This window comes from Anomalospiza imberbis, chromosome 6 (genome assembly GCF_031753505.1).
Source record: "Anomalospiza imberbis isolate Cuckoo-Finch-1a 21T00152 chromosome 6, ASM3175350v1, whole genome shotgun sequence".
Classification (NCBI taxonomy): domain Eukaryota; kingdom Metazoa; phylum Chordata; class Aves; order Passeriformes; family Viduidae; genus Anomalospiza; species Anomalospiza imberbis.
The window spans coordinates 31,096,302-31,124,276 of record NC_089686.1 but is presented as its reverse complement, the minus strand read 5'-3'; the positions used below and the strand labels follow the sequence as shown (position 1 = coordinate 31,124,276).

General features: G+C 35.7%; 1 protein-coding gene across 3 annotated transcripts in view; it reads right to left on the bottom strand.

Annotated features, from left to right (window-relative positions):
• Positions 1-27,975, bottom strand: part of SPRED1 (sprouty related EVH1 domain containing 1) — a 58,600-nt gene that overhangs the window by 20,059 nt on the left and 10,566 nt on the right. For all 3 annotated transcript variants that reach the window (XM_068193049.1, XM_068193047.1, XM_068193048.1), the window contains exon 2: positions 3,831-4,005. In XM_068193049.1, coding sequence (XP_068049150.1) covers positions 3,831-4,005 — 175 coding nt within the window. The remainder of the gene's footprint in view (positions 1-3,830; positions 4,006-27,975) is intronic.

Sequence of the window (27,975 nt, the reverse complement as noted above, 5' to 3'; positions counted from 1 at the left end):
TCAGTTTTAGCTTTGTGTCTCTGCCTTTACACAATTAGTTCTTATTCAAAGGAAAGATTTTAAACTTTGTTACTCCTGATTCATGATCTAAAAGATACTTGTAATATTCTTTCTCCTTTTACAAAAACTTTCATGGCAAAAGTCTGGAGAAGACAATAAACCAGAGAAGTCTATTAGACTTTTCATTCAAGAAGGTAAAATTCACCAAAACCTAAAAACCAGTAAGTTTGAACCTATTATGTGCTTAGCTATTGAGACAGAAGAGAGCTACTGTAAACAGAGAAAGAGAGAACAGGAGACCTGACCAGGTTATGTGGGAGTGCAATTGTTCCAAGCAGACTGTCTGGAGCCTGACCTAGGAAGGTGATTATAATAAAGGGGGAAATGTGCAATTATGGGAAAAGTCTTCATGAAATACCCTTACATACCAACACAAATCTAAACAACCTGAGCAAACTAGCAGAAAGCATTCTCTCTCAAATTAATTCAATGGAGCCACCACTTTGATTTTCTTCTCAGATAACTAGGATGCTTTTTGTGAATGCCACAAGATGTTTGAAATAGCTGTGTACTGCACAAATATTTTGGAAGTTCTACATGTAGTCTGAAGCTGGTTCATAGAAGGGCTGACAGCAACCTGCCTCTCAGGTCGAAAATGAAACAAGACAAGCCCTCTCCAACAAGTATCTTCAATATTTTGATGTTCATTCCAGAGTATTTAATTTATACAGCTGACTTACAGACTGAGATCTATAGTTGTAATTAAATGCCTGCATAGCCTATAAAATACAGGAAAAGATCTGGCACACTGGAATGGACTGCAATGTCATGTCAGAAGCAGCAACTAAAGCTAATTCCTCTTCAGTATAACCATTTAAGAGGCATCTGGAAGATACCTCCATCAAATACCTCACGTATGGATTTCAAGCTGGTTTGAATTTCATCTTTCTACTGACACTTTGGTTAAACAGTTATACTGGCATTATGATTCCCATTTATCTTAGGTAAAAACTATAGATCTGAACTCCATTTACTTTCTAACCTAAGATATTTCAAAACCTATGCTTCCCCATGTCACAGAGAAGTGTTCCAAGTTCCACACTCTAGGTTTCCAGGATAAGGGAATTTCTGTACCTTTTCTGGAAGGTAAGCCAAGTTCACAAAAGAAGAGACTTATTGGCCAGAGAAAATCAAGACATAATCTTGATTAGAAAGGTATTTTAGCAACGTGTAATGTGACTTCAGAGAATGTGAGGAAGTTGATTTATAAAAACTACTTTCTCTTTTAATCCATAGAAGTATTTTCAGAAACAGCTGTATGTACCTTGCAAAAATGTTAGTGAACTGGAAACCATGGTCTAAGTGACTTGTAGATAGTACAGTAGATTATTAATTAAACATTCCTGAAGACACATGTACTCAAAGTTTGAATCTATGTTAGAAAGCTGTTTAGGAAGTTTTTAAAAAAATATTGTAACACTCTTTTCAAATACAATGGCAGAGCAATCAACTAAACAGAATACTACTAACTTCAAAGGTTATTCAGGCACTGAGATTTACCAAGGGCATTCTAAAACAAGACTAAAGGGAAGTTGGTGCACAGAAACAGTAGATTCAGCATAACACTTCCACAAAATCTGAAGATTATAAAAATATTTGGTCTCGACCTAATAGCAAATACAGTGGCTTCCACTTTACTTTTAAATAAAAAATAAAATATATAATTATTATGAAATATAATAGTCACCTGTCACTTCTACTTGGACTAAAGCCCCAGTTGTTTGGCTTCATTAAAGAAAAGGTTAAAATTTGAGATTGAACAGTGAATCTACAGGAATATCCTAAGAACGAATGTAAAACCATTAACCATATTGAAAGCATAATGATCAGAACAGTTTTAGAATCAGTGACATGTCCAACAGAATTTCTCTTTCAGTGCCTGCTATCTCCTGCCCTTCTAAATAAGCATCATGACCTAATTTTGTCATCACATTTCTTAGTGTAGGATCTTGTTTCTTCTGTGCCAAGTGGGATCTTGTTGTATTCCATACAACTTATTTGTTAATTCATTACACATTAGCGGTTGCTTATAATTGCATTATCTGAAGTCTGTAGAAATACATGAATACACAGTGACTTTCATTTCATTATCAGTTAATTACTGGTTCTCCAGTGTTCTTCTCCAAACCCTAAATCTATATTTGTTGGTTCCCTGAGCTTTATTCAATATACACAGCAGAGATGTTCGTCCTAGCTGCACTTCTTCCACCTTTTATCCCAAGTTTTTGAGGGGCTGACTTCCAACAGCAACTTCCCATAACTACAGCAAGATTACAATCTTGTTAGGTCACATTTCGGGGGCAAGTACAAGGAAGACAGATGGACACAGGATAGGACACACACAAAAAACCAAAAACAAAACAAACTGTTCAAGACAATAAAGGCTTGGAAAACATATTCATGCTATCATGAGCTTGATTTTAGACAGGAAGAGGAGGAGAAACATTTAAAACCTTCTACCAGAAGTGGAAACAAAACAAGTCTTGTCTACCGGAAATGGGAGAGAGGACACTGCACACAGATCAGGACACCGATGACCGGACATTTTTATATTCATGCAGGCAAATCATTAAACCAGTCTCTACTTTGGAGCATTTTATTATTCTTAAGGCAAGCTGTGAATATTCCAAGTATTAAGAAAAAATTATCAAGTATCTCTAAATGCAATTAAGCTTCTCAAAAAGAGCCTCAACAAGGCTAAAAAAAGTTCTAAAGGGAACTACTGCAAAGTGAGGAAGGAACTGCAGGTGCACGTAGCTGTGCGGGAACACAGGGTACTCTGCTAATAGCGCTACGCCCCACTGAAACAACTGAGTCAGCAGAATTTCTATTTATATGCTTTCTTCCTACAATAGTCACAGTCAAGGCATAAAACTCAGCAGTCCTGCCTCAGGGGAGAAACTGGTGTGCTTGAGGAAGGGTCAGGCAGTACAGTATAAGACGTAATTCTATCTTTTAAGCTTACAGAGGAGTCAATGCTCATTTGCAGAAAAGAATAAATTATTGAAAAAAGTCATTAGACGGAGCTTTTGTGCCTTCTCTACTTTTCTTTGTTTCTGCAGTAAAACACAGCCCCATTCAGAAACCTGTTTGCTGTTCAAGTAACCAAGCAATCCTTAGTAAGCCCACTTTGTCTTCATTAGGTCTGCCTGTAGAAATGGCTGAGATCCTGCACCAGTTTTCCTTTTGTGAGGCTGATTTTCATGATGCCTCTTCAGAGATGTTTATTACTGGTATTTTATGTAAGGTAGCTGATGAGAGAATACTGTCTACATACTCATCAAACCAGGTCAATTCTTGGACCTGCCAGCTTCATGCTGTCTTTCAATACGAAGTTGTTCTTATGTAAAATGGTTTCTTTTTGTCATATTCCACAGCTAACCAAATCACTACTGAGCAATTCCACCTGGTTTCATGTTCTTATTAAAAGTTCTAATTTCCAACACTCCTCTTAAATGTAGTATCACTGGTATAGAAACAAGATTTGCCTCTAATCTTTCATTGGAAGAAAAATTAATAGCAAAATTTTTCCCAAAATGGATGGAGAGTTCAAAAAAAAAAAAAATCTATGTGCTTGATTCTAAAAAAGCAGAATCAAAAACAAATAATTGGCTCTTTTGGTACACAAACATTGATATTGAGAAGTTCAGCAGCAGCATTAGACTGAGACTATAAATTTACTTTGTATTCTATAGGCAATAATAAGCAAGCATCAGTGCCTATGTCCCATATAGTTTTAGTATCATCATTAAATAGATAAAAATTGTTACCGTTTTATCCCTGAGTCGTTCTCCATGGATAAGAAAATCAGCACAGCTATTCTCTTCCTGGGGAATGACTTTGAAGACTGTGACACAGCTTAGTCCACCCCCTCCAAGTGGTAACCATCCACCACTTGAGTCATCCCGGGTCATCACCACAGCTCGCACTCGTGCATAACTATTACTGAAAGAGAAGCAAAAGAAGAAATTAGTTTTCCATAAACAACCTAAGTCTAGTAAAAAAAAAAACAAAACAAAACCAACAAACCCACAACCAAGATCACAATAATTAGCACTGTCTTTGCACACACATCACCTAAAAGAAAACAATTTAAGACCACCCTCTAAAAATGTTCCTTTGTATTTTTGTGCCTTCATTAAGACTTCTCAGAGGTCATGATCTTTCATAAAGAGGCTTAACCAGAGAACACAGTTGCCAAATCAAAACTAATATTCTTCCAAAAACTTTACACTCAATAATCTAGCTAGAGGGTCAAAAAGAGACTACGAATCAACTCCTGATTTATTTTAGACTAATCATGAAGCCAGTCAGCCACCATGAAATTGCACAGAAAAGAGAACAAGAAAACAGAAAGAGGTCAGACCTTCTGTCACTGAAATCTAAACAAGAACAGGCTTCCAGCCAGACATCCTGCTTCCTTTCATCCATCCCTCCTCCCCATGCATATAAACCGTTCTTTGCAAGGGTAGGTCAGGACAAGCACTGTGGGGTTTGAAAACAGAACCAGTTACAACTACTTAAAATCCATATCTGCAGTGTCTACTTGCCACTGCTCTCTTGTATTTGCATCATGTGTAAAATTACTTTAATTTTACAATCTAACATATTTTTCCATCATTTAGTGATTTTATAAAATAAACAATTTATTACCATGTCATTAATTAAAAGCCAGAGTCCAGAGTACTGGAAAAAGAGGTTTTGGTCATTTCCCCCTCTCTCTGCTCTTAGTTTTTTCTTTTAAATTAAATGAAAACTTTTAGTTTTGGTTATGAGTTTGCCAGCACATCACTTGGAAAACCCCATGGTTTGCCAAGGATAAGATACTTCATTTGAAGTACAGTTTACTGGAAGAATGTAGCAGTTAATGATTGAACATTTCAACACCTTAAAATAAGGTGTTATCGTTTTGCAATATATTCCTGAGGGTTTAAGTATTTATGCCACTTAGCACCAGTGATGTCAAATTTAAGGGCTGAAGAAGAAACATTAGAAGAGATCAAAGTTGTTCCTTCTAGATTTGAGATAAAACTATTCATGAAGCTTTTGCACTTTTAAAAGATCACTGCTTTATTTCCAACACCCCCCTGAAAATCCCAAAAATAACAAAGGTAGGCTTTTTTGCATAATTAATATATTACATTCTCACACACATGTATGATTCATAAATATGATTCACTTGTGTGTGTATATATATACACACAAACACACACATATACAAGAATTTTGCTGCAAGCATGTAAAGCCTAAGTACATAATGGTTTGTAAAATGGAAAATTTTACAAGACTATAAAATTTTTAGCTTATAGGCAGCTGTATTTAGTTTGCTGCCTCTAAGCAAAGCCCCCTCCTCTCTCTAAATCTCATAGTTAAAATGACAATTCCGTCATTGTTGCTCACCATTTCTTTACCAAAATCTTTTAGTTAAGTACTCAAACACAGCAGACAAATATAATAAAGAAAAATCCAATCCTTCATGGTAGGCATCTATCACAAATCTAATATCTGCAAATATAACTGGCTACATCTCAATGCTGAATAACATTACTGAAAGTTGAATCATTCATTCACTCGTCTCTATCACTGTGTTTCAATCAGAGCTAAGATCAGACTGTAGTTGTGCACTTCATACACAACTTTCAACTCAGTCCTCTCAGAAGAGCCTCTTCTGACAGAAACTGAGGACACCAGGACTCTCCTGTAAACCAATAAGAAATAGGATGCAACGACTGGTTAAGCCTAAAAACTGTCTTTGCTATTTTCAATTTAAGTGAACCACAAATTTAGCTTTTAAGTTTTTCACTCTATAAATTTGGTTATTTGGTTGAATATTAGAGCTTTTATTTGTATATCAACCGACTGCAGCAAGAATTCAGTTAAAGAGAACTTCCCTTAGGCTACATGAGAAAAACCTACAACATTAATTTTTTCTTAAAATCGAAGTTCACACTCCACATACATTTTCTTTCCAAGAACTACTAATAAGAAACACAGAGGCTTAAGCTACTTCCATTCAATAGAGTTCTCTGTCAATGTTGGGGTTTTTCCCCCTATCCTATAGTGAGATGCTTAGTCTGGTCTAGTTAACAACCTTGTGATTTGCTTTTAATATATTCCAAATGAATGCTTTAAACATTTATCCTCTCAAATATTTTAGAAACTACTATTTTAGAAACCACTGCATTAGTGCAAAACTAAAATTCCCCAAAAGGTAATATTTAATGAACAATCTTTTAAATTTAAACAAGCCAGTTTTTCCATATAACCACCCTGTAGATTTAACTAGACAAATTCTGTACTTGTAAAAATGCCTAAGTCTACAAAGAGATTTTTAGTTTTATGTTTCTGTTGGTAGTTGTTTTTTAATATTTTTTTTTATATTTGAATGGAACTCACAATTAGTAACAATAGCTATTTTTAGCAACAACACAAGCTGGTTTGCAATTAACCATAATGCAGCGACAGGACCTATAAATGATTCCCATTTCCAAAATCCTCTGCAAACAAAACAGGATCTGCCTGTCACACTACTGGCACTACAAAAGCACTTGGAAGTTGTATCTGTAAGCATTACAGCCCTATCTACTCCTGGGAACTTCAGAACAAATTGTTAAACTGCTGGTGTACCTTAGCAGTGGGAAAAAGGGCAGACAAGGCTCTAGTGTTTTCCTAACACAGCCTAAGGTTTTTACCTACTCTTACATGTTTGGCAGCTCTATCAGGAATACCTGAATAAAAGAAAAACCAAACAAACTTGGCGATCAGTTGAGCATTGCTCTCACAAAGCCTTTTACCAGAGCTACCACAAGAGTGTGAAATGGAGCATGAAGGCAGCATTGCAACAGCAGGTTCACAGCTACTGTACTGAAGCCAACCTTTCCTGAGACTCCCCGGTTTCAGTTGTGGCCACTGGAAATTCTTGAGGCAGAGCAAGTTTTAAAGGAGACGGTATTCTGGACAAAGGAGCATGCTGCTTTCTTGAAGTCAGTACTGAGGATCAGTAAGACTGGGGACAATGATACTGATCCAAGATCTTTTACTTTTTAATAAAAGATCTCCTTACTTTTTAATAAGTAAGGAAACAGATCTCTCTAGCAACTGAGTGCCTCAGGTAGGAGATAAGAGTATGGTATTCTAATGTGATTAAAGCGAATTATAAATTGGAATAAAGGAGAAAGAGAAAAAAAAAGTTATCTACACTGTTGTATTTCCCTCTAGCAGTGAAGACTTACTGAGGTGTATAGCATGTCTGAGTTCTATACCTAGTAAACTTGAAACAAAGCAATTTTAAGATAGCATAATAAGTATGTTGTATGAAGTTTCATTCTAAAAATATAATCAAATGAAGATTATTCTTATACCAAAATCAAAATCTGAAGTGGGGTGAATTAAGTCTAAGAAAGCATTAGGGGCAAAATCAAAAGGTTATAAACCATAAGTGGACAGTAAAGATATGACCAACAGTCCTTGTGTGTTTATATTACTGCAATGCTCTTGGGCGCAAACTGACTTATAAGCTGGATGACCAAACTGTTGTGCAAGTGCAGGAGGCACATCACTGGCCAAGACAGGCTGGGACCTTCAGCTCAACAACTAAGGAACAAATTTGCTTTTGGTGGCTGGGGAAGGAACACAATCGTAATTTAATCACTTTTTTTTTTTTGGTGCAATATAAACTGCTTTGATAATTTGGGGTATTTCTTACATTTAATATCAAGACCATCCTTTATTCCATTAGTCAAGAAAAAGAGAATGAATATTTAGAATTTTCTGCCAAAATACTCTTCCCAGAGAAAAAGGGGAAGAGATGTTGGGGATAGAGGGGAAGCAGCCATCTTGTTGCTTTACATATATTTTAACCTAGTTTCAACAGTATGCAAATCTTCTCTCTCCTAATTCATATTAAACATTGCCATTCTTCTACTTGTACTGCATTTTGCACATTTCTATTTTAATATAGGACTGAAAAAGAAAAGTGATTTCAGAAATGTTGTTTAAAGCAATGGAATTGTAATTGCAAATTCTTTTTTTTTAGTACAGCTACTACCATTACCATCAAGAAACCTGAATCTGCAAGTGGAATTATAAATGAACCATAAGAGAAACTGACTCTTTCAGCTTTGGTAAAAATATTTAGAATTATAATTTCTTTCAAAGCTGGAAAGCAGATTTGAAGAAAAGGACCTCAAGTTTCATATGGACACCAAGCTTAACACAAGCCAAAACATACCCTTGGGACAAAGTAGGCCAACAATTTCACCAGCAGGTCACAGAGGCCAATCCTCTGTCTCTACTCAGTCCTACTGAGGCCACAGAGCTTTGTCCAGTTTTGGGCTTTCCAGTACACAAGAGACGTAGAACTCTTGGAGAGGTTCCAGCAGAGTGCAACAAAAATGATTAAGAGCCTGAAGCATCCATCATATGAGGAAAGGCTGAGAGAGCTGGGACTGCTTAGCTGGAAGAAGAAAAGACTTGTGGGTATTTTCTTAGCTCAAGGGAGGCTGCAAAGAGGATAGACAGAGGCTCTTCTCAATGGTGCCCAGTGAGAGCACCAGAGACAACAGACACAAACAAACGCAGGACGATTTGAACATCAGCAACCACTTCTTCACTGTGAGGGTACCTGAAGTACTGACACAGGTTATCCAGAGAAATTGTGGAGTCCCCATCCTTGGAGAGTTCCAAAATCCATCTGAACACAGTCCTGGGTAAGCTGATTTAGGTGATCCTTCCTTGAGTAGCAGGGAAGATGACAACCAGAGATGCCCTCCAATCTCAATTATTCTTTATTGTCTTTAATATCATATTTCAAAGCATAGCAATTTCAATAAAATACAACTTCACAAATATGATCCATAAATATATGGGTTAATTTAGAAGAATTCATGATACTTTGAAGCAAGAGTTTTCACTGTGTAAACTGCTATTTAAAAGCTTCTGACAAGGCTTAGGGGAAAAAAAAAGGCATTCTGAAAAATCATGACACACTCTGCTATGAAATTAGACTATCTTTGCTGGCACCCATGGAACAGCCCCAGGCTGGTCTCCAAATGTGAAATGGTCACAGATCAAGGCTCTTTACCTTTGACTGGCATTTTACACACATACTTTACTCCCTCTAGCTTCTGAGGGCATACCTGAGCACACTTGGCTTTTTATGGTTATTATCCAAACAGCTTAGCAGAAGACTTCATGATTCCCAGCTAGAGAAGTGCTCATGAGTACATACATGTTCACATACCAAAAGGTACTGTCAGACCAATAAGCTAAAGTCTGTTTAACTTGCAGATAGCATTTTTTGAGTATTGACTCAATAGAGAAAGAAAAATAATGTCACCAATGACAGATGACTTTATCAGTAAACTGCTGATGATATAAACCCTTCATTACTAAAGGTTTAGAGAATGAGTGACACTGGCACAAAATATTAGTACTTATCTAAAACAGAAGGAGATGCAAATGTAGCACAAGTGCTAAAGAAGACATCGTTTACATCAAGAAAATTTATGACAGCATATGTTCTTATTTTTTAATGAAGAGGATATTGCCACAATAACAGCTACTAAATGAGGCTTTGCTTAATATGTCTGTTACCTTTCTCCTCTCAAAATTGTATCAACAAATCAGAATATACACCAAACTCTTACACTGGTAGAATGCAAGACTTGTCAGATTTTCTCCTTTAAAAAGAGGAAAGAGGTATTCCTCACAATAAACAGCAAATGTGCACTGCTACTATGCCTAGGAAGCTTATTTCTGTGAGGAGTTTAGAAGGAAAGACATGGATTTCTGGAAGGAGCTACAAAAAATGCTGTTACATTTAGAATATTGGTAACCACACTGATTTACTGAAGAGCTTTGGATTTTGTCAAAAAAACTGAATGGAACATTTTTGCTCAAATAACAAATGCCAAAAAAAACAATAAAACAAAACAACAAGAAGAAAATCTACAGACACCTGAGCTACCGAGCAAAATAACATGAACCCAAAATGGCAAAAGGAAAAAGCTACATGGGAAACAGTATTATGTAAGGAAGGGATAACTGGTATCCTGAAAGAGCCAAAAATACATGATTACAATTATTATTTAGTAGAAGAGGCTCATAAAACAAGCTGTTTAACAGCACACATATAATACAAAAGGGAAAATGAGAGAAGTGAACAAGTGTCAAAATCTATATTGCTCTCATGAAGTGTTCTCTTGGACATAATATAGAATAATTAAAAAAAATAAAGTAGGAATGGGGTTATAGTGCTCCTATTTGAATACAGACAATTTAAGAATTATGTCCATGTAAAGTAATCAATGCTGCAAGGAAGAATGGCTGCAGCTGTAAGCTCTTTTGCAAAGAACAAGAACATATGAAGAATTGAGAAGCTGTTAAGATTTGACACACATCAAAATTACATATAAAGTACATATTTGACATTTGTATGAAAAACATTTTAGCCCTGTTCCCCAGCATTTTCTCTTCTTTGATAACTGTAGCTAGCTTTTCTTACTTCTGTATGTCATCTATGAAAGTTGGTTAAATGAAGTAATATTTTATCACACTAAAGATCACAACACATACTTGGATTCTACCCGTTTTAAAGAAACTGCCTTCTGAAGGCCTAAATTTTCATAATAGCAAGAGTTCTGTAACACCATCTGGTCAAGGCATATTACTCAGAAAATGGCATCTAATATAAAATGCACAATCAAATAAAAAAACCCAAACAAACATATTTTTCTTTCTACCCTTCCCCACCAAAATTAGCAAGAATCAAGGTAGCACTCGAAGATGGCTCTACAGGTTTTGGACACATGTAGCAGAACTACATAAATAGTATATAATATGTAATTCCCCTTTGTAGTGGTTTATGAGATAAGCTGGACATGGAAGATGCTTTTTGACCACTTCTACAGTTGCCTGTTCACAACAGAGGACTGCTGGTATCAAGGACTTCTGGATTAAATTCCATCCAGTTTTAAGGCAGATGGGTACCATAATTTGAGTGGTCAGATCCTGGTACTCATGTACCCTCCAAGTTTAATGGGTTTTCTTCCAGAAAATCCTAAATTTGTCTCATTTTTAAATGCTGACAGCCATAACTCCAGAAATATCCACTCTCTATTCTAGCCTGTCTTCCCTTCTCTGCATATATTCTCATAGTTTTTACTTCTACCTTACCTCAGAACTTCTGAAGATCCACAGGAATCTCTTCATTCCGTTTATAGCACAGAACTGTCTGTACCCTCTTCCAATTCTGTGAAATTATTACTTGTTTCTTACCAAGCTATTGGGTACTGATGCCATGTATTAATTCTGATTTGCTTACCGTGGAAAAATGTAGAGAAAGAGCCCACAAATGAAACAAGAGGAAAAGGTTTCGTTTGGGTGTTTTTAGTGAGAAAAGTTACCATTTCTTTCCAACCTTGCAAAAACAAAGAAACTTCTAAAGAAATGATGGAACACAAGCTTTTCATTTTCTTGAGCTCCTTAGCAAACAAGCACAAGTCTGCAGCCTAAGGCAGATTCCACTGAAACTAAGACAACTTGACACTTCCAGTAAATTTCATCAGACAACACCATTCAGTCTAGATTTTTTTTTAAGTGAAGCTTGCAGATTTAGTTGCGCTATTCATTTTCCTGGGAATACTACAATTTAGGACAACAATTTATGGAAATATTTTAGGTAATATTTGTATCTGAACAGGTGAGAATGCTCTCTTCTCTCACAGTCATTGTCCTCCAGTCTTATATGCTCACAAAGTCCAAGTATGAACTATGCAAGTGCAATTAGATCACTCTCATTGTCAAAGTCGGTCATCTAGCCACTGAGGTTATGGATGTCAGGACTGGAAACCCTGTTAACAGATGTGAATATATTAATCAACAAGCCATTTTGTCATAAAGTTCTAGACCACTAAAATAACATGAAGGTAACTAACACATTCCTTATAAACAATTTTAGCTACCCTAAGGTACAACAGACTGTACTAAGTATATTATTTTCAAACAAGCACCTGTGTACTTTTATTCCACTGCTTGTTGTATTTACGAATAGTACTCCACAAATGCTCAGACAGCTATTATTTTCCTCCACCTAAGAACTTATATAGCAAAAATAAAGGACAAAGCTGTTATAGTTTCTCAATCAGGTCAGAATATGTCATCACAGATTTATTGTATTTACTCTGCCTGAATTTCTGTTAGGTCATCCTGGACTACAGACCCTTTGGGCCAGAAAGCATCTGTAATGAGCATAAGCCAATGAAGCTCAGAGTTGTCTGGTGGTGTACAGAGCTTAGAGAGTGAGCTGCTGCATACTCTTGAACTTTTGGCAGTGCATTATGGAAGAAAAAAAATTATCAGACCTACTGAGCTTACTCACCTAAAATAACACTCGATATTAGGTAGACAAGCACAAAGTCTAAATTTTATTCTTATCACATTAAAATAAATTTCTAAAAGGTACAGGTCATTTCTGGCATGCATTTCCCACTCAGCCTGCACAGAAAAGGAACAGAACCTGGAACCAAATAAAGCATATCCACACTTAAAAATACTCAAAAAATACTCAGCCTAGCTGTGTTGTGAGATTGCTAATGAATGTTGTATACAAAAACCATTCATGTCTTTAAACACATGTGAATTGAAACTGTAGCATCATTCATTGATACTATTAAATCTAAAGCTTGTCTTAACATTTACATTGACACGGCTTTTCAAGGACTTTAACCACATGATATGAAAGGGATCTTGCAAAGTAAATTATATTCTAAGAAAATTCTTAATGCTAAATTTCTCCTTTTAACATAATAAAGAAAACAGTAAACATCCAAAAGGATGTTTTGAACATACACAAATGGACAAATCATTAATGTCTGCACTAACAAAACAGAAAGACTACAAACCAAACTGCAAAATGCTTAACAACATCAAAGCCAAAGTAAAAAAGAAAGTCTGAATGAGCCTTAAGAAAGAAGCTTGTGAACTTACAGAACTTTTTTAAAGGTGGTTCACTGACCAGAAAAAGAAGTTACCATTCCCTTGCTACATAGCACCACATTTCATGGCTTGAATCAGTCTTTTCTGTAGTTTTAACAAACCATGAATATTTCAGAGACAGGAAGTAAATGGAAATAAACAAGTGAAAAACAAATGTAAATACTTCTATTACAATAGTCCATCAAACTAGAAAAAACAAAATATTAATAAGATTATACAAAAGGTTTCAATGGTATGCCCTTTGTATTTGTCATACATCAGCAGGAATAATGTAACTTACACAGCCATTATATAATTGTATTATTATGTTTGATAATCTCAGTAATAATTAGCAGCCTAACCAGCAGTCTAAGCATAGAAATAGCTGACCCATGGGCCCTAAGGTCAGAACATAGGAATTTTAACAGCACATCACAAAAAAAGTGTAACTAAGCCTTGGTTTTACTACATTCCCCATTCCAACTACTGCTAAAGTATTATTCTTCACAAGTTTCTACAAAAAGCTGTATGTAATGAATACATGGGTCGTGTATGAACATAACACAGAGACAAGCAATAATAAGGTACTGCAAGGCCTCTGAGTTTAAAATTAAGATTATTTAAGTTCCATCATTTGCTGCTTTTCCAGAAGAAAAGTTTAGAAACTTGTAAGCAACGGCACAGAAAAAGAATAAGGAATACATGTGCATTCCCCTTCCTCACCAAAGATGTAATAAACCAAAATAAGAACAAATTCACACTTTATAAATGATAGTCATGACAACTCCTACAGTAATTACTGAATCTCTGTCTATTCAACTTAAAAGGGATCCAACAGATACATTTTCCTTGTTTTGGCAACAACACAACCCTAAACAAAGGGTTACAACAGAGATGATGAAATAATGAGATAATTTAGTGTTATAATCACATCTCCTTGTTTCCTTTTTGGACTTTTAAAACCATTAATACCATTAGAAGGGTAATGGCCTTAAACTGATGATGGATAGGCTCGGATAGTAGAGTGAAGTTCTTTACTGCGAGTGTGGTGAAGCACTGGAACAAGTTTCCAGCAGAAGTGGTGAATGCTCCATTTCTGGAAGTGTTCAAGGGTGTCTTGGATGGGGCTTTGAGCAACCTAATCTAGTGGAAGAAGCCCCTGCCCAAATCTTCCACTAGACAACCTCTGAGCTCCCTTTGAATGTAAATCATTCTATGATAAATGATGGTTTAGGGTGGAACTTCACCCTAAGGAGGAAATTCTGAAAAAGGTGATGGAGACAGCTAGGTCAAACTGCACAAAATATATGATCAGAGTACCAAGAAAGCAAGTGCAACATTGTGCAATGCAGGGTCAAAACAGTTTTTAGACAGTAGAATCCAAGCAAGGAGTGTAACAACTGCCTTTCAGCTGCAGTCAATCTATGAAACAAAAATGTCACATAGGAGCAGCTAAGCAGAATTTTTTTTTCTTTTTGGGTGCAGCTCTGACATCAGTGTTGCACAGCTTTACTAGACAAAGCTGATTGCTATCCACTGTAAAAACGTTTTAAGTAGCATTTGCCCCTTTTGTTATACAAAATAAAGTGTAATAGTTTATAAAATATAGGCTAAAGTACAAAACTAAAAAAACCTAACTAAATTAATGAGCTATACATTAAGCCATTCCAAAAATATTTGTGTCTTCATATTTAACAGTACTGGAAATGAATCATAGCTGCATAATTGAAGAAATACAACCAGAAAATTAAATATCTCTGCTTAAAGAGACAGAAGAAATTATATATTCAATAAAAATAAGGAGAAATTAAACTGGTAGAACAGACAAATAGGTGTAGATGGAGAAGATCAAACTCAAGGATTTCAGTTTGGTTCTTTCATTAGTACCCATGTGTTTTGTTACAGATCTTTGCTCTTACTGCAGCAACAGAAGGACCTTCTATATTTAAACTCCAAGGACAGGGTCTACTATCAAAACAGTGAGGATTACAAATAATTTTCCTTTATTATAAGTAACAATGAATTTTGAGTACTTTTATCTGCAAGGATACAAATAAGGCAGGAAAAATAATAAAATGTTTTATTAGCTGAAGAAAAGCAATCAGCATTTTATTATGCATGCTGAAAAGCAAAGTCAAAAGACCAACAGCTTATTACAAGTAACTGCTTTGGTGGTGTTAACATCCTCTAAATTTTGAGGTAAAATGTTCACTGTTTAGGAATTTAATCCTCAAGTATCAGCTGCATCACACATGTTCCTCTGACAGAATTCTGTACATTTTGCTCAAAACCCAACACTGGGAATGCATTTATCACATATGAGCTTTACATACAGGATGCAAAATACTGTTTTTGAAGGCTCTGCTTCTTAAACTTGGTTGCTCAAATATAAAGAAATTAAATTGAGTTGGAAGAGAAGAAAGAATCTTCCCTAGTCATACAGCAATTCCTAAGCAGATTAATTTGCCTAAAAGTTCAATAATATTGGGAGGAATGGGTAAAAGACTTTTTTAGTCAGTAAGTTCTTAGAAATAGTAATACTTCCAGAGAGAAACGATTATTTGAGTAGAAGAATTTAAGAACTATCACTGCACTTTTAGATACCATTAGGTAGCTAAATCCTTGTAGCTCATCCTTGTTTTCTTCACCCCTGTGTTGACTGGAAAGTGTTGTGTGCCCAGAACTCAATACAAGCATCTGTATGAGGCATTTTCACAGGAGACTGAGTAAAAACCTAATACTGCCTTTTCTACATAAAAAGATGTATTCTACATAAAAAACCCAACAAAAAATAGTTGACACAGCTGTTTCTTTAGGAAGCACCAAAAAAAAATTGCCTGTTATTTAAGGGGAAGAAGAGGGAGCTAAAATGCCAGAACTCAAGTAACCAAAGTGAAGTAATAGATGTTTCAAAAGTCAGTGATATTAAAAGATCGGGCAGAAAAATATGGTTTGCATAAATTGTCTGCTGTCAAATAAATAATAGTAGTAGAGAGAAAAAAGAAAAAGGAGAGAGAAAAAAATGAGAGGAAAAAAAAGGAGGAAAAAATAAGTGATGAAGAAGAGTAGGAAGGAGAAAGGAAACAGTAGCTCCTTTTCCCAAACGAGAAGCAGACACATGAGAAAAAACTAGGTGCCCTTCATCAATGACAAGCCTAATCACAATGCACATCATTGTCTGACATGCAATTGTTATGCTATGGCTTTCTATAATACACAGATTTTTTTTCCTGGATTGAAAGGGCAGTATAAAATCTGGCAGTCAAACTTAAGTTAGGAAAAAATAGGTTAGATTGGTTCTAATCAAAAAACCCAGAGTAAGATAGAAATTTTTCATTTTAAATTGTATATTCATTAAGCAATTTCCAGCAAATACAAGTTATTGTATCAAAATCTATACCATAACAGGTGGAAAACTGGTAAGCATCATGAAGAAGTGGAAAGAATGGTTTTAAAAAGCATTTCCAATGAGTAAGCAGAGATAGCTGAAAATGCAGAGCAATTAGATTTCTTTTAATCTTTCCTGAAACTACTCTCTGCAGCATGATCTCAGGAGGTCCTTTAACAGAGACTTGTGAGAGAACACAAAGCTACTGACAGTTCTACACTATCTCCTGCTAATAAATCCAAGGCAACTTGCATACCTACACTACAATTATTGTTCTAAGCACTTGAAAGTAATGTGATCTGGCACTGTTGCCAGAAGCTTTCTCCATCCTTCTCTTGCCCTGATCATTTATTTCTACATGGACTTTCTCCACTGCTTCTGCAGCTTTGCAGTGATCAACATTGGGAAAGCTGATGTGAATCAAGAATAATCCAGAAGAAAGAGCAACTTCAATCCAGAACAATTATCCAACCTTGATCAGTAAATTACAGCCCAATTGGAGCTCGCCTGCTTATCCACATTACATGTGTATTTTGAGATTAGACATAACTAACAATATGAACACCCAGGATTTAAGTCACAAAGTTTGGCACATTTGACCTTTTCCTGCAGTATAAACATAATGAGAAAATCTAATTATCAAGTTTTTTTGCTTCATATGTGAGGAACTTTGAGAACCAAACATTTAATAAAAAAGTAATGGAAAAAAAAATGTTCTTCCTCCCAAGGAACATATATTTTCTTTCTCTGAATTCTTACTGTGAGAGGTTTTGGCCCTCTTTGTGTTAGTTAAGCCAAGTTTACAGGCTAACAAAGCAAACCATTTCCTTTATGTAATGATTGAATACACAAAAGGAAAGCACTCTTGATTCCAGAAGGTGCATAGGGATTAACTCTGGTAGCACAGAAAATAGGTATTCTGAACATTAAAAAGTTCATCCCTTAATGTAGTGAGAGAAACTACAATTTTCAAGAAATACAATTGAAAATACATCACAAGAAGAGGATCAATTATAAGCACATATAACATTGCATGTAGCTTTAAATCTGTCTTTCATTAATCCATGCAAAACCTAATATTTTCAGTACAGATATAAAAGAAATAAGTACTACCTTTCTACACATTAAACCATTGACACAGCATATATGGCCACACTTTTATACTAATAAGGCAATAATTTTACAATAAATTAGCACTAAAGATAATAGTCATACTGTATGAATTTAGAAGTCTGAATGCAAGCTATTGTAAGTTTCAGGAAGGGTTAGGAGTATTCAGTCTGGATCTTTTCACTGGAAAGGAATTATAGCAGCCTCTGTTTGGAAGAAGTTTAACATACAGCAAATAAATGTGATTTGCCTGAAGTGATTCATCACCTCATCTTCATTGATGCATAGTCACCAATACTCAAGGAAATATCACCCAGAAAAGATTTTACAACAGAAAAGTAGCCTTTAAAAATAACCTAGAAAAATTCACTTGGCTACTGAACCTTCTCTGCCACAAACCATTTATTTACAATAAAGAAAAACAAAAACTGATGAAGTGACCATGCTGCTAACTAAATACTTGTTAAGGAGATACTTTAAATTGAGATTAGTCAATTTATCGGTAAAACACATATTCCAACCACAGTACTACTGGCATCATGAACCACTGTTGCTTGTAAACATTTTCCCACCTCTTGCTCATGCTCCTGCATTATTATGCCAAGCACATAAGGAAGAGGAAATACAAATCTCCTCTTTACAAAAGAGGAAGAAGGAAAAAAAAAAAAGCCCCAAACATGAAAACTCTACAAGTTTTGCAGCTATTCATCCTTTAATAAGGATCATTATTTATAAAAAGTTATTCAGCATTGCTGAGAATGCAAGGAAATAATACAAAATCCATGGATTTGAAACTTTAACATTGGGTTCCAGTAAACTGGCACTCAAAAGAAAAGATTGCACTCATGAAAGCATTTTGACACCGACAGACAATGCATCTCCAGGAGACAAATGAAAGGGTGATGCTCTGTTGAACAGCTATGTGACAGGAGTACACTGTACTATGCATAGCACATAAATGCTACGTAGAGCTCTCATTTTTTGAATTCCTTATTAATTGCAAGATGTTATTCATAGGAGATGTCTGAGCAGCCAAAAATTCAGAGCTCTATCAGTGATTCAGCATCTGTAGGTCTGCAGCAAAAATTATTTGCTTTTATGGGATAATGGGAAAGCAGCTAAACCTCTGCACCTAAATCCAGCCTGAATTCCTACCACTTTCTTCTCCAGTCTTGGGGTAAAATTCTCCTACCTCCTTTGTGTTAACTTAAATCAGTATACAACTGTAAAGAGAACGAGTTGTGCAACCAAAACAGAAAACCCATCCTCCCCAAAAGATTGTTCTGATGGATCAGTGCCCCAACTTACCTTCAGTCAGGTGCCCCCTACGTCTAGGGCCAAGGCAGTGAATGTCAACTATGCCTTTCATTGGCAGCTCAAAGCTATATTTTATCATTAGTAATGCAGGTTTGCATAGGTTTTTAAAGACTAATCTAAAATACTCATTTTGAGGGACACATGTATGTATAATTTTTTTTTTATCCACAGGAAAGCCATAAAAGTTTCTTTATAGCCTACACATTTTTTAAAATTCTAAATAGACTACCTGTTTACTACTTTTTTACTACTTTAACTCAGTAAAGCAGTAAAGATTTAAATCAGACTGAAAATGATAATCAACATCCTAGCCATTTGTCAAACATAAAAATTTGTTTGTTCTTCCTGTACACTCTGGGAACAAATAACATTACCCCTTTGCTTTAAGGGACCCAGAAACCAAGAAAAAAATTTCTGTTGCATCTGGCATATTTCAATCACTTTCAATCTATTTACACACATACTTCCTAGGTGTGAACCCTAGGAAAGTCTCATTCAGTCAGGATACTGCTTCAGCAGTGTTTTCTAGATAAAGCCAGGAGTGCATACATTCAGTTGAATGTAGAGTTTGAAAAAAATGGAAGTTAAAAACAAAAAAAATCAAGCCATGATTAACTTCACCCAGGTAGAGGCTGAGAGCACCACAGCCTTGTTTCAAATATGAAATAAACACTTCTATGATTTTAAATTGAAATTATCCCTTTAAGTCTATTTATGCATTTACTCTTCATACTCATATTCCAGCTTCCTCAGCAGCATACACACAGTTAAAATCCAATGCTTATTAGAATAGACTTATGGTGGGAAGTGCTAAGAATTCACCCCACTGCCTACCCATCTATCCAGAAATCTGTTCTCACTCCTACTTCCTCCTGTCTGTTCCTTTCTGAAACAGCAGTAGGGGGGTTGGGAGTTTGCCTTTCCTCTACTGGATCACAGTTGTGTACATGAACTGTACCAGACCATATGGCAATCTCTCTCAACTCGTAAGTGGCAAAACAAGCTTCCTACCAAGCCAATCTGAAGAGAAGCAGGTAAGAGGGAGAGCCTACAGATACCAGTGTCCACATGCCTATGTTCACAGAGACCAGTACTACATCTATGCCTAATGTAACAAGTACAGAAAATGTTACTCAAGGACAAGAGCAGCCCTGTCCATACTCACAGAAGCATGCTCCAGCTTCTACCTAGCTGCCTACATGCACCTTCAAGTGGTCTGGAGAAAAACCAAAGACTCAGATGTATTGTTTAGCACGCAAGAAGGCTTTGACATAAAGAAAATTACTGCACTGAAGAAAAAACTGTGCCTGTTTGAGAAGCAATGCATGCAGAGGATAAACCCACTGCTGGAGAGTGAGACTAGAGAGAAAGGTTAGAATCTGAAACCTCCATGGCTGCCTGGAAGCTGCCAGACAAAACCAGGCCAATCAGAAACATAGTGAAGATGGATTTTCCTTTCATGAAGGGAAAGCATTAAAGTTTTATTGAACAACAAACTGCAAAAATCCAGTAGGAAAACCACTCCAAGACACAGCACCTGCGGAGATATTCCACTACTCTCAGTGAAGAGCTGATAGGATTCCCAAAAGGGTCCAGCCTTTACATTCATGAAACCTGTGTTTAACTCTGGTAAAAATAGAATTTTCTGATCAAATACACTGAAATAGGATCTTGCTCATGTTCTTTTCTGGGAAGTTAAAATTATTTTTACAGAGATTTTATTTTCAATCTAATAAATTAATAATTGCATTTTACAACAGCTTTTAGCCTAGCAACCAAGTTTCTGTGCAAAATAGCACAACATTTTTACACTAGGTTTTATGGTATACAGCATACATGAGCACGCAACAAGTGACTAGACAGAAAATAATTCCCTCAGCTGGAGTTATGTAATTTTTACTTTTTTAGTTTAATTCAACTAGAACACAGTCATCTAATTTTCCAATTTAACTTTTCTGCTCACTGCTATGTTCTAAAATTCTTTACTACCACATAGACAGCTTACTGAGAACAACAAGAAGAGGCTTTACTTGAGGGAATAGGGAGCAAAACTGAAGCAGCAGAAGGCGTTGCCAATTACCTGCCCTAAATAAACATGAAAACCACCAGAGATAAAGAACTGTCAAACAGCTGGAGATACATCCAGGATCTGCCTATATTGAAACATTACTACAATAAGGACCAAAACTAAACCACAGATTTCCATTGCATCATGTCTTCATCAATATCCTACACAACGTGGAAATAGACATGGGTCACTCAGCACAGGAACTGCACAATAATCTGCCTTTAACTCATAGGTGTTAATGCACCTGTAACCTGCAACCAATGATCTATGACATTTGTTATACTAATACCAGAAGTGTTATTGTAAAAAACCATTCAATCTTCATGTTAAGGTTAAATATGCATCCCTCTCAATTTAAGCGATTGTACATTTCCATCTGTCCACATTACATTAAAAAAAAAGTACATAAACAATTAAAGAAATAAGGGATTTTAACAAAATCCCTAAGCACCAAACTAAGAAGAAGCCTGACCACATATATATTTCCCTCAGAGAGAGAGTCATCCTCTATTGAAACACTGCTCTAGATATGACGGAAGAGTCACACTTCCACAGTACAAAAGAAAAATCATTTTCTTTTCATTGATAAGCAGCTAGGAAAAGATTGCACCTTTTTATTTTCTTGGTTGTGCTTTAGGTCATAATTTCACATTATGAAGATTAAACATCCAAAAATCTTAAGGGTTCAAATGTTAAGGTAAAAAAGTTGAAGGATTATAACTTTTATAAATTTAAAATGAATACTGACTGGCAAGAGAATGTCAGAGATGCCACTAGCCTATCACATTTTCAACCTTCAGAAGACAGCTGTAAAAAATAAAAATCTAAATAACCCCAACAAAAAAAATCACAACCCCCTCCTCCCTGCAATGCCATCTTTGATAGAAACTTAAAAATCTGTGTTTAACAGCAATGAGTTTAAATACTAGATCTTAGAAATCCTATAGGGTAATACAGATTTGAAAAATCTCATGGAACCTCTTTAGGAATGAGATTCTGTAATTTACACTACAATAATTTGAGAAATTTGCATTTCAGTTAGCATCAAATATCATTATTTCTTATACATTTTTCCCAGATAGATTATATGTGAAATAAAATTAACCCCAGAGATGTAACATGATCCTATAATAGTCTGACTGAATTACAACTTTTAAAGTAGACAGCCATCAAAGTAAGGAGAACAGGCAATCATGAATTCAGGAAATGTACATTGCCCCATAGTCAGCTAATGGCAACTTTAATAGGATGTGATGGATTTTTCTCCATCAGGAGAAAAAACTGCCTGCATTTTTGCTTCAACAACCCACGCCAGCTGACTAATGGAGTTATATTTTTGTCTCGTATGAGGATGGTTACTTGCCCATCCTCTAGCAGTTGCAGAATGAAACATTAACAACAGCTGTGGGGTGAACAGAAAAGCTGCTCTATTTGGTAGCCAAGATCCAAAGTATAGGCCTTTCCTCTCAAACAGTGGAGCTCATTTTCTGTCACAGGGTGACAAAAAGACACAGTATAGAACAAAGCAAATTTTAGGGCCTGAAGTAGCTAACTGAAGGTATTTTTAAGGAGTAATACATCTTCATGGGGAAAAAAAAGTAAAGGATTCACAGAAATTAAAAATAGGGTACTTGGATAGATAAGAGCCCTTGGGAGCTTAGAAGTTGTTGCTGAAAAGAAATACCAGTGGATCCAGACAGGTTTCTTTAAACAACTCTTATCAAATACTATTAAATATAAAATGCTTTAGCTCGGCACACTAACAATCCTAATCATAGCAGACCAATCCCAAACACTCCTGCTACACTACTGAATAATCAGCATATGTCTGCAACTAGAAACATCTTTTTATGCAAACACTTGGGCTTCAGTCCTGCAAAAATTTAAATATATCACTCTGAGTAGACCTACAGATCTCTGTGGAAGTCTGTAGAGTTTATCACACACATAAAAGTTAGCACATATTTATAAGTCTTGCAAGATAATTGCTTTTGGCAGAATATAAATAACATTGCTCTAATGTGTTTCAGCATCATGGTCTCCTGCTTTAAGAGCCAGACATTCTGGTGAAGCCTGTCATTCTTCATATAAAGAGTGGCAGCTGTATAGCCCACAGAGCCATTTAAACTTCTCTTTGCATTTTTTTTAAAGTTTCAGAATAGTGTTTGGGCATTCTTTTAAAGTAGCAAAAAAGCTAACAAGTGAAGCTGATAAAAATTGCCTAAAAATGCTTTCTTACTAGTGCCATGGATACCACTGGTAGGACTGGAAGCAATTCTTAGACAAACTATCTATAGCCTCCAACACTGCCAAACAGAACATGAATTAGGCTGTGGAGTTTACTAGGTATTTTTCCAGAACTCAATGCACTGGGCAACAGGGCAATAATTCAAAAGGAGAAGCAGTCTTAATAAAGGACTCCAATGTTCACTGTACTATATACTTCAATGAAAAACCTTAAAAATCTGCTACAGCAAGAGTTTTCAAATAGCAAGACAGGCATCTGAAATAATTTTAGAAATTTAATGCCAGCAGTTTGCCTAATTGATTTCTAGACACATACCTAAAACTAGGCCCCAGATTTCTCTCCTTGTCAGTATTTTTTTTCTTTCAGCATTGTCTTACTATCTCTATTGCCTTCCATTTCAACTTCTAACAAGGATAGTCAGGAGCAAAGAAAAGTAGCTTCAGGTTCCATCAACGCCATTGAGAATTAAAAGAATGGTATATATCACCTACTGCAAGCCCCAGCTGGAACAGCAGACCTGTCTTGGCAGAAGATCCAGCTCTAATTAGGGGAAAGGAATTACTATATTTTGCAGACATAGGTAGCCCTTACAGCAGCTTTACTTTTGCCCTTCCATGCTCCTGCCCTTATTTTCATTTCATACCTTCATCTCTCTAATACCAACTTGGAAAAAAAATTTACAGTTGAGGAAGTGTTGCATGCAACAAAATCAGACCTGGTATAATTTAACTCTAGTTCAACAACACAAAAAATGTAATTTAAAACACTCAGCAGCTCTCTCAAATCCATATGAATTCACATTTGCAGTCAGTATCACCTTGGCCCAAATAACCAATTTGAATTTCCTTGAATTTAATTTATTTCCATTAAGCATATTTTGTTTTGTGTACAAAAATGACAGATCTACAGTTAAGTGAAACACAGGCAAATTTTGAAGTACCTAACTTTTAATCAATAAATCCTTTGTTTGTGCCTCAATTGTATCTAGTGCAAAGCAGCATCTTAAAAAAAAAAACCCCAAACAACCAAAAACCACACAAAAAACCCAACAAAACAAACAAACAAGAAACCCACCCAGTTTCCAAGTATTAATGAATGAACCTTGACTGAATGAAAGCAACAAAGGCAATCTCCCTCCTACTTCATGAGGTCCTTGTTCAAGGACAAAACCCAAGAGCACCAGCACCTCCCAATCCCTTTCTCTGTCTGCTGAAACACCACCTTAACATCAGAAAGAAGGCAGTTGACACTGACATGACTATAAATTCAATGCATTTCCTAAAAAACTGAATTGCTAAGTTCTTCCCTAGAACATCATGCTTACCATTTTCCCTCAACACCTTATTTACATGGTTCTTGTGAGACAAATGGTTTCAAGAAAAGAAATACCCATGTAGTACACACATACTGAAATACTTCATTTAGATAAGACTAATTTCAAGTTCTACCATCAAGCATGAACAGCCAGTTACATCAAAAGATTAAAACTCCATAAGCTGGCATAGCATTTTCAGTTCGCTTGAACTTCTAAATACCTGAAAAACACAGCACTTCAATTAGGAACAGATAAACCACCCAAACTTAACTTTCTGCTAAGGTCAAATGAAGCCCTACCAAACAACCACATAGTAAAGTTTCCCATCAAAGAATCCAGAAAGAAATAATATATTTCAGCTCAAACCTCCTGATGAGGAAACAGATGCATTTGGAATTTAACCAACTTCCATAGCAAATGGAAAAGTCAGAGAAAGGTTGTCAACAAAAAATTTTGCCAGATCCTTTATGGAAACTCTTTTGTTTTTATGTAAAGCATGATAATCTTCAGGTAATAGCAGCATTAAGAAGTTAAAATAACAAAATATAGTACTAAATCATTATTCATTTGTGATGCTCTTGGAATACTGTCTAGATATGAATGGCATCTCTGAGCATCTTCAATGTCTATTGAGTTTCTCAGACATTTTCGAAGGGACATTTCCAATCTCTCAGAAAGGAGAAACTGTAGCTGACCCCTCTGTAGTCTTTCAACAGTTCTGAATCATCATCTGCCTTGTCACAACTTCCCCAAACCATTTCAAACCACAGATCTGTTTTAGCATTAAAAAGCAAACAAGTGAGCATTTAAGTTCAGTAGATTTTAAATAAATCTACTCCCACTCTCTCTCATTAACTGATTTCAACTGTAAATTTGCTTTAGTTGCTTTGAGGGAACTATTAACTACATAGAGACAATGTTATTTTGTGTGTCAAAATGACAGCACCAGTACTCTTATATTTAGTGAAACTGGATTTGTCAGTGTTGATTAAAAACAGTGCATTAAAGTAATTCTCTTTTATTCCTATTTTAAATTGCTTGTGTACTTATACAATTGTAGTTTACTCTGAAATACTTCACAGGCTAACAGAAAGGGTCTGAAAAAACCCCAAACCAAACCTTTAAACCTATCCTGAAGAGTTAAGTATTTCAAATAATGTAGGTTATCAGAAACCTTTACTACAAACCCATTGACAGCACATTATCAGATATATCATTACAAATCTTCATACTGCTTGGGAGAGGGGGCATTTACATACATATCTTAAAAACACCCACAGAATTATGAAAATCTGCTTGTGAGTACCCTTTTCTTTGTATTTTTACAAAGAAGCAACAACTTTGAGACCCTTCAGAGCCACAGATAAATATTTTTGTGCAATCTCAAGGAATATGATTAACGCTGAATTCAACTTCACTCCTGTGGATCTTGGAACCTCACTTGGTAGCAGCCAAGACTGAGAAACTGCAGTGCAAATCTAATATTGGAACGAATAAAGCACACACACAACATTTTCCTTTGTGAAGAAAATGGTACATAATGGAGCTTGAGAAACTAAAGGTTAATGAACCTATGTTTATCATTAGGAAAAATCAAAACTTCAAAAAGAGATAGACAGAAGGAATACATAAGCCTCCCTACTTGCACTGCCAGATGCTACAGCAATTTTTGATCATACTGTCATGGAAATGAAAGGAATACAAATAGTAGGTGGCTATTTAAATTGTGAAAACTATTGATCTGAGCTTCTTGTGACCTACTGAAATATTGCATGAAGAAAAGGTCAGACCAAAGATTTTCCTACTTTTTTGTCCAGCATTGTTATTGACAAAGGACAAATCCAAAAGACAAACAGGAACACATCCTAACCAAATTATTTGCTAAGTTATAGTAAGAACTCATTGCAGAGCAAAGTAAGATCACTCCTTTGGAGAACACCATTTCCCAGTTTATATAAAGCTAACAGAAATTATATCCAACTGAAAACACGATACAACCAATTTTTTTTTTTTTTTGGTTAATGATAAAAGATTGAACAGCATCTTTAATTTCAACTATTAAGACTGAATTCAACAGGAATCAAATATACTGTTATATTCTTTAGACAAAATAAGGGAAGCCAAGCAGTAACAACACTGAAAAAAATCCTCTCACCAAATACACCCTAGATCACAGACATTAATGCTGTAACTGACAGTTATGTTTTCTCCACTGTAAAAAACATAGGTATAAGTGAAGAAACAAAAAATGCACAAAACAAATAATTTCTCCTGTAGGATACTACAGTTTCTGCACTGACTGTAATTGCCTTTAAAACAAACTGTGAAGCAATCTTAGAAAAGCTGACCAAAATCACTCTTGCCCTTGAGAAGTGCCACTTGATCCTTGCTCCTTTGCCATGGGAAATACAATTAGGACCTCTCTTGCAACTTCTCTACTGAAACGATCTTTTACTGAAGTACATGGCAGAGATTTGGATCATCATGCTTTATTTGGGATCCTAAGTTGATCCAAGCTCATATTGAAAGAAGCATGAGGATCTTAAAACTAACTAAAAGCTCTTACTTCATCCATTGAGATTCAGTTGTGGAGCTCAAGCTCAAGCAGCATAGATTTGCCAAATGGTAGAAAAGCCAATCCTGTATCTGCCAAGAGCCCTCAGGCCTAAAACACCAGCTGAAATGACAGACTCAGTAAACTTATTTCTATTTACTCCTCAAGTCTAATCCATACATTGTGGTTTTGTTCTGAAAAGGAGCTACACATCTAACTGCAGTTCTACTTCAGAAAGATTTGTTTGCAAATATCAAAAAAGTTGAATTTTCTGTAGCAGAGAAGTGACTCAACATTGATTTTCAACATTTTTGTAATGTCGTCTTCTTTCAGTGATGAAAAGAAGATGAACTTGTAGCCTGTGGGAAGCATTCTCTCCTTCTACAGCAAAAGAAACACATGTTTTTATTTGGGTTATGTTTTTATTGTTCCAAAGTGGTAAAAGACAAGCTTCTTGCTAGCATTGCTCAAGGGTAAATAAATCCCTGGTATTAAGACCTGTAAGGATGCTCAATGGACCAGTGAAACATCTCCAAGATACACTTAACAGTGGCTTACTTTCCAGACAAGCTTTTCGGGATAACCTATATGAGAACACTAATAGATAAATATTCAGAAAAAATGCTTCCTAAAACTACTAAAAACAAGCCAAACTCTAGGAGGTTGGCGAGAAACCCACACACTTCAAAACCAATACATTCAAAACATGGAAAAGATACATCACTTTCAGCAGTAACAAAACAATCAAATGAAAAACAAAAAAACCACAAAGAAACAAAAAAAAAATACTTAATGCAAAAAACCTATACTTTTTAAAATGTACAGCAAAGAAGGAAAGAAGGAAGAACCTGAAAAAACTCCTCTAATTAACCAACTAAGGTTATTAGTTTTCCCCTAGTTAACCACAACTTACTCCAGAACAAGGAAAATAAAAGGCCTC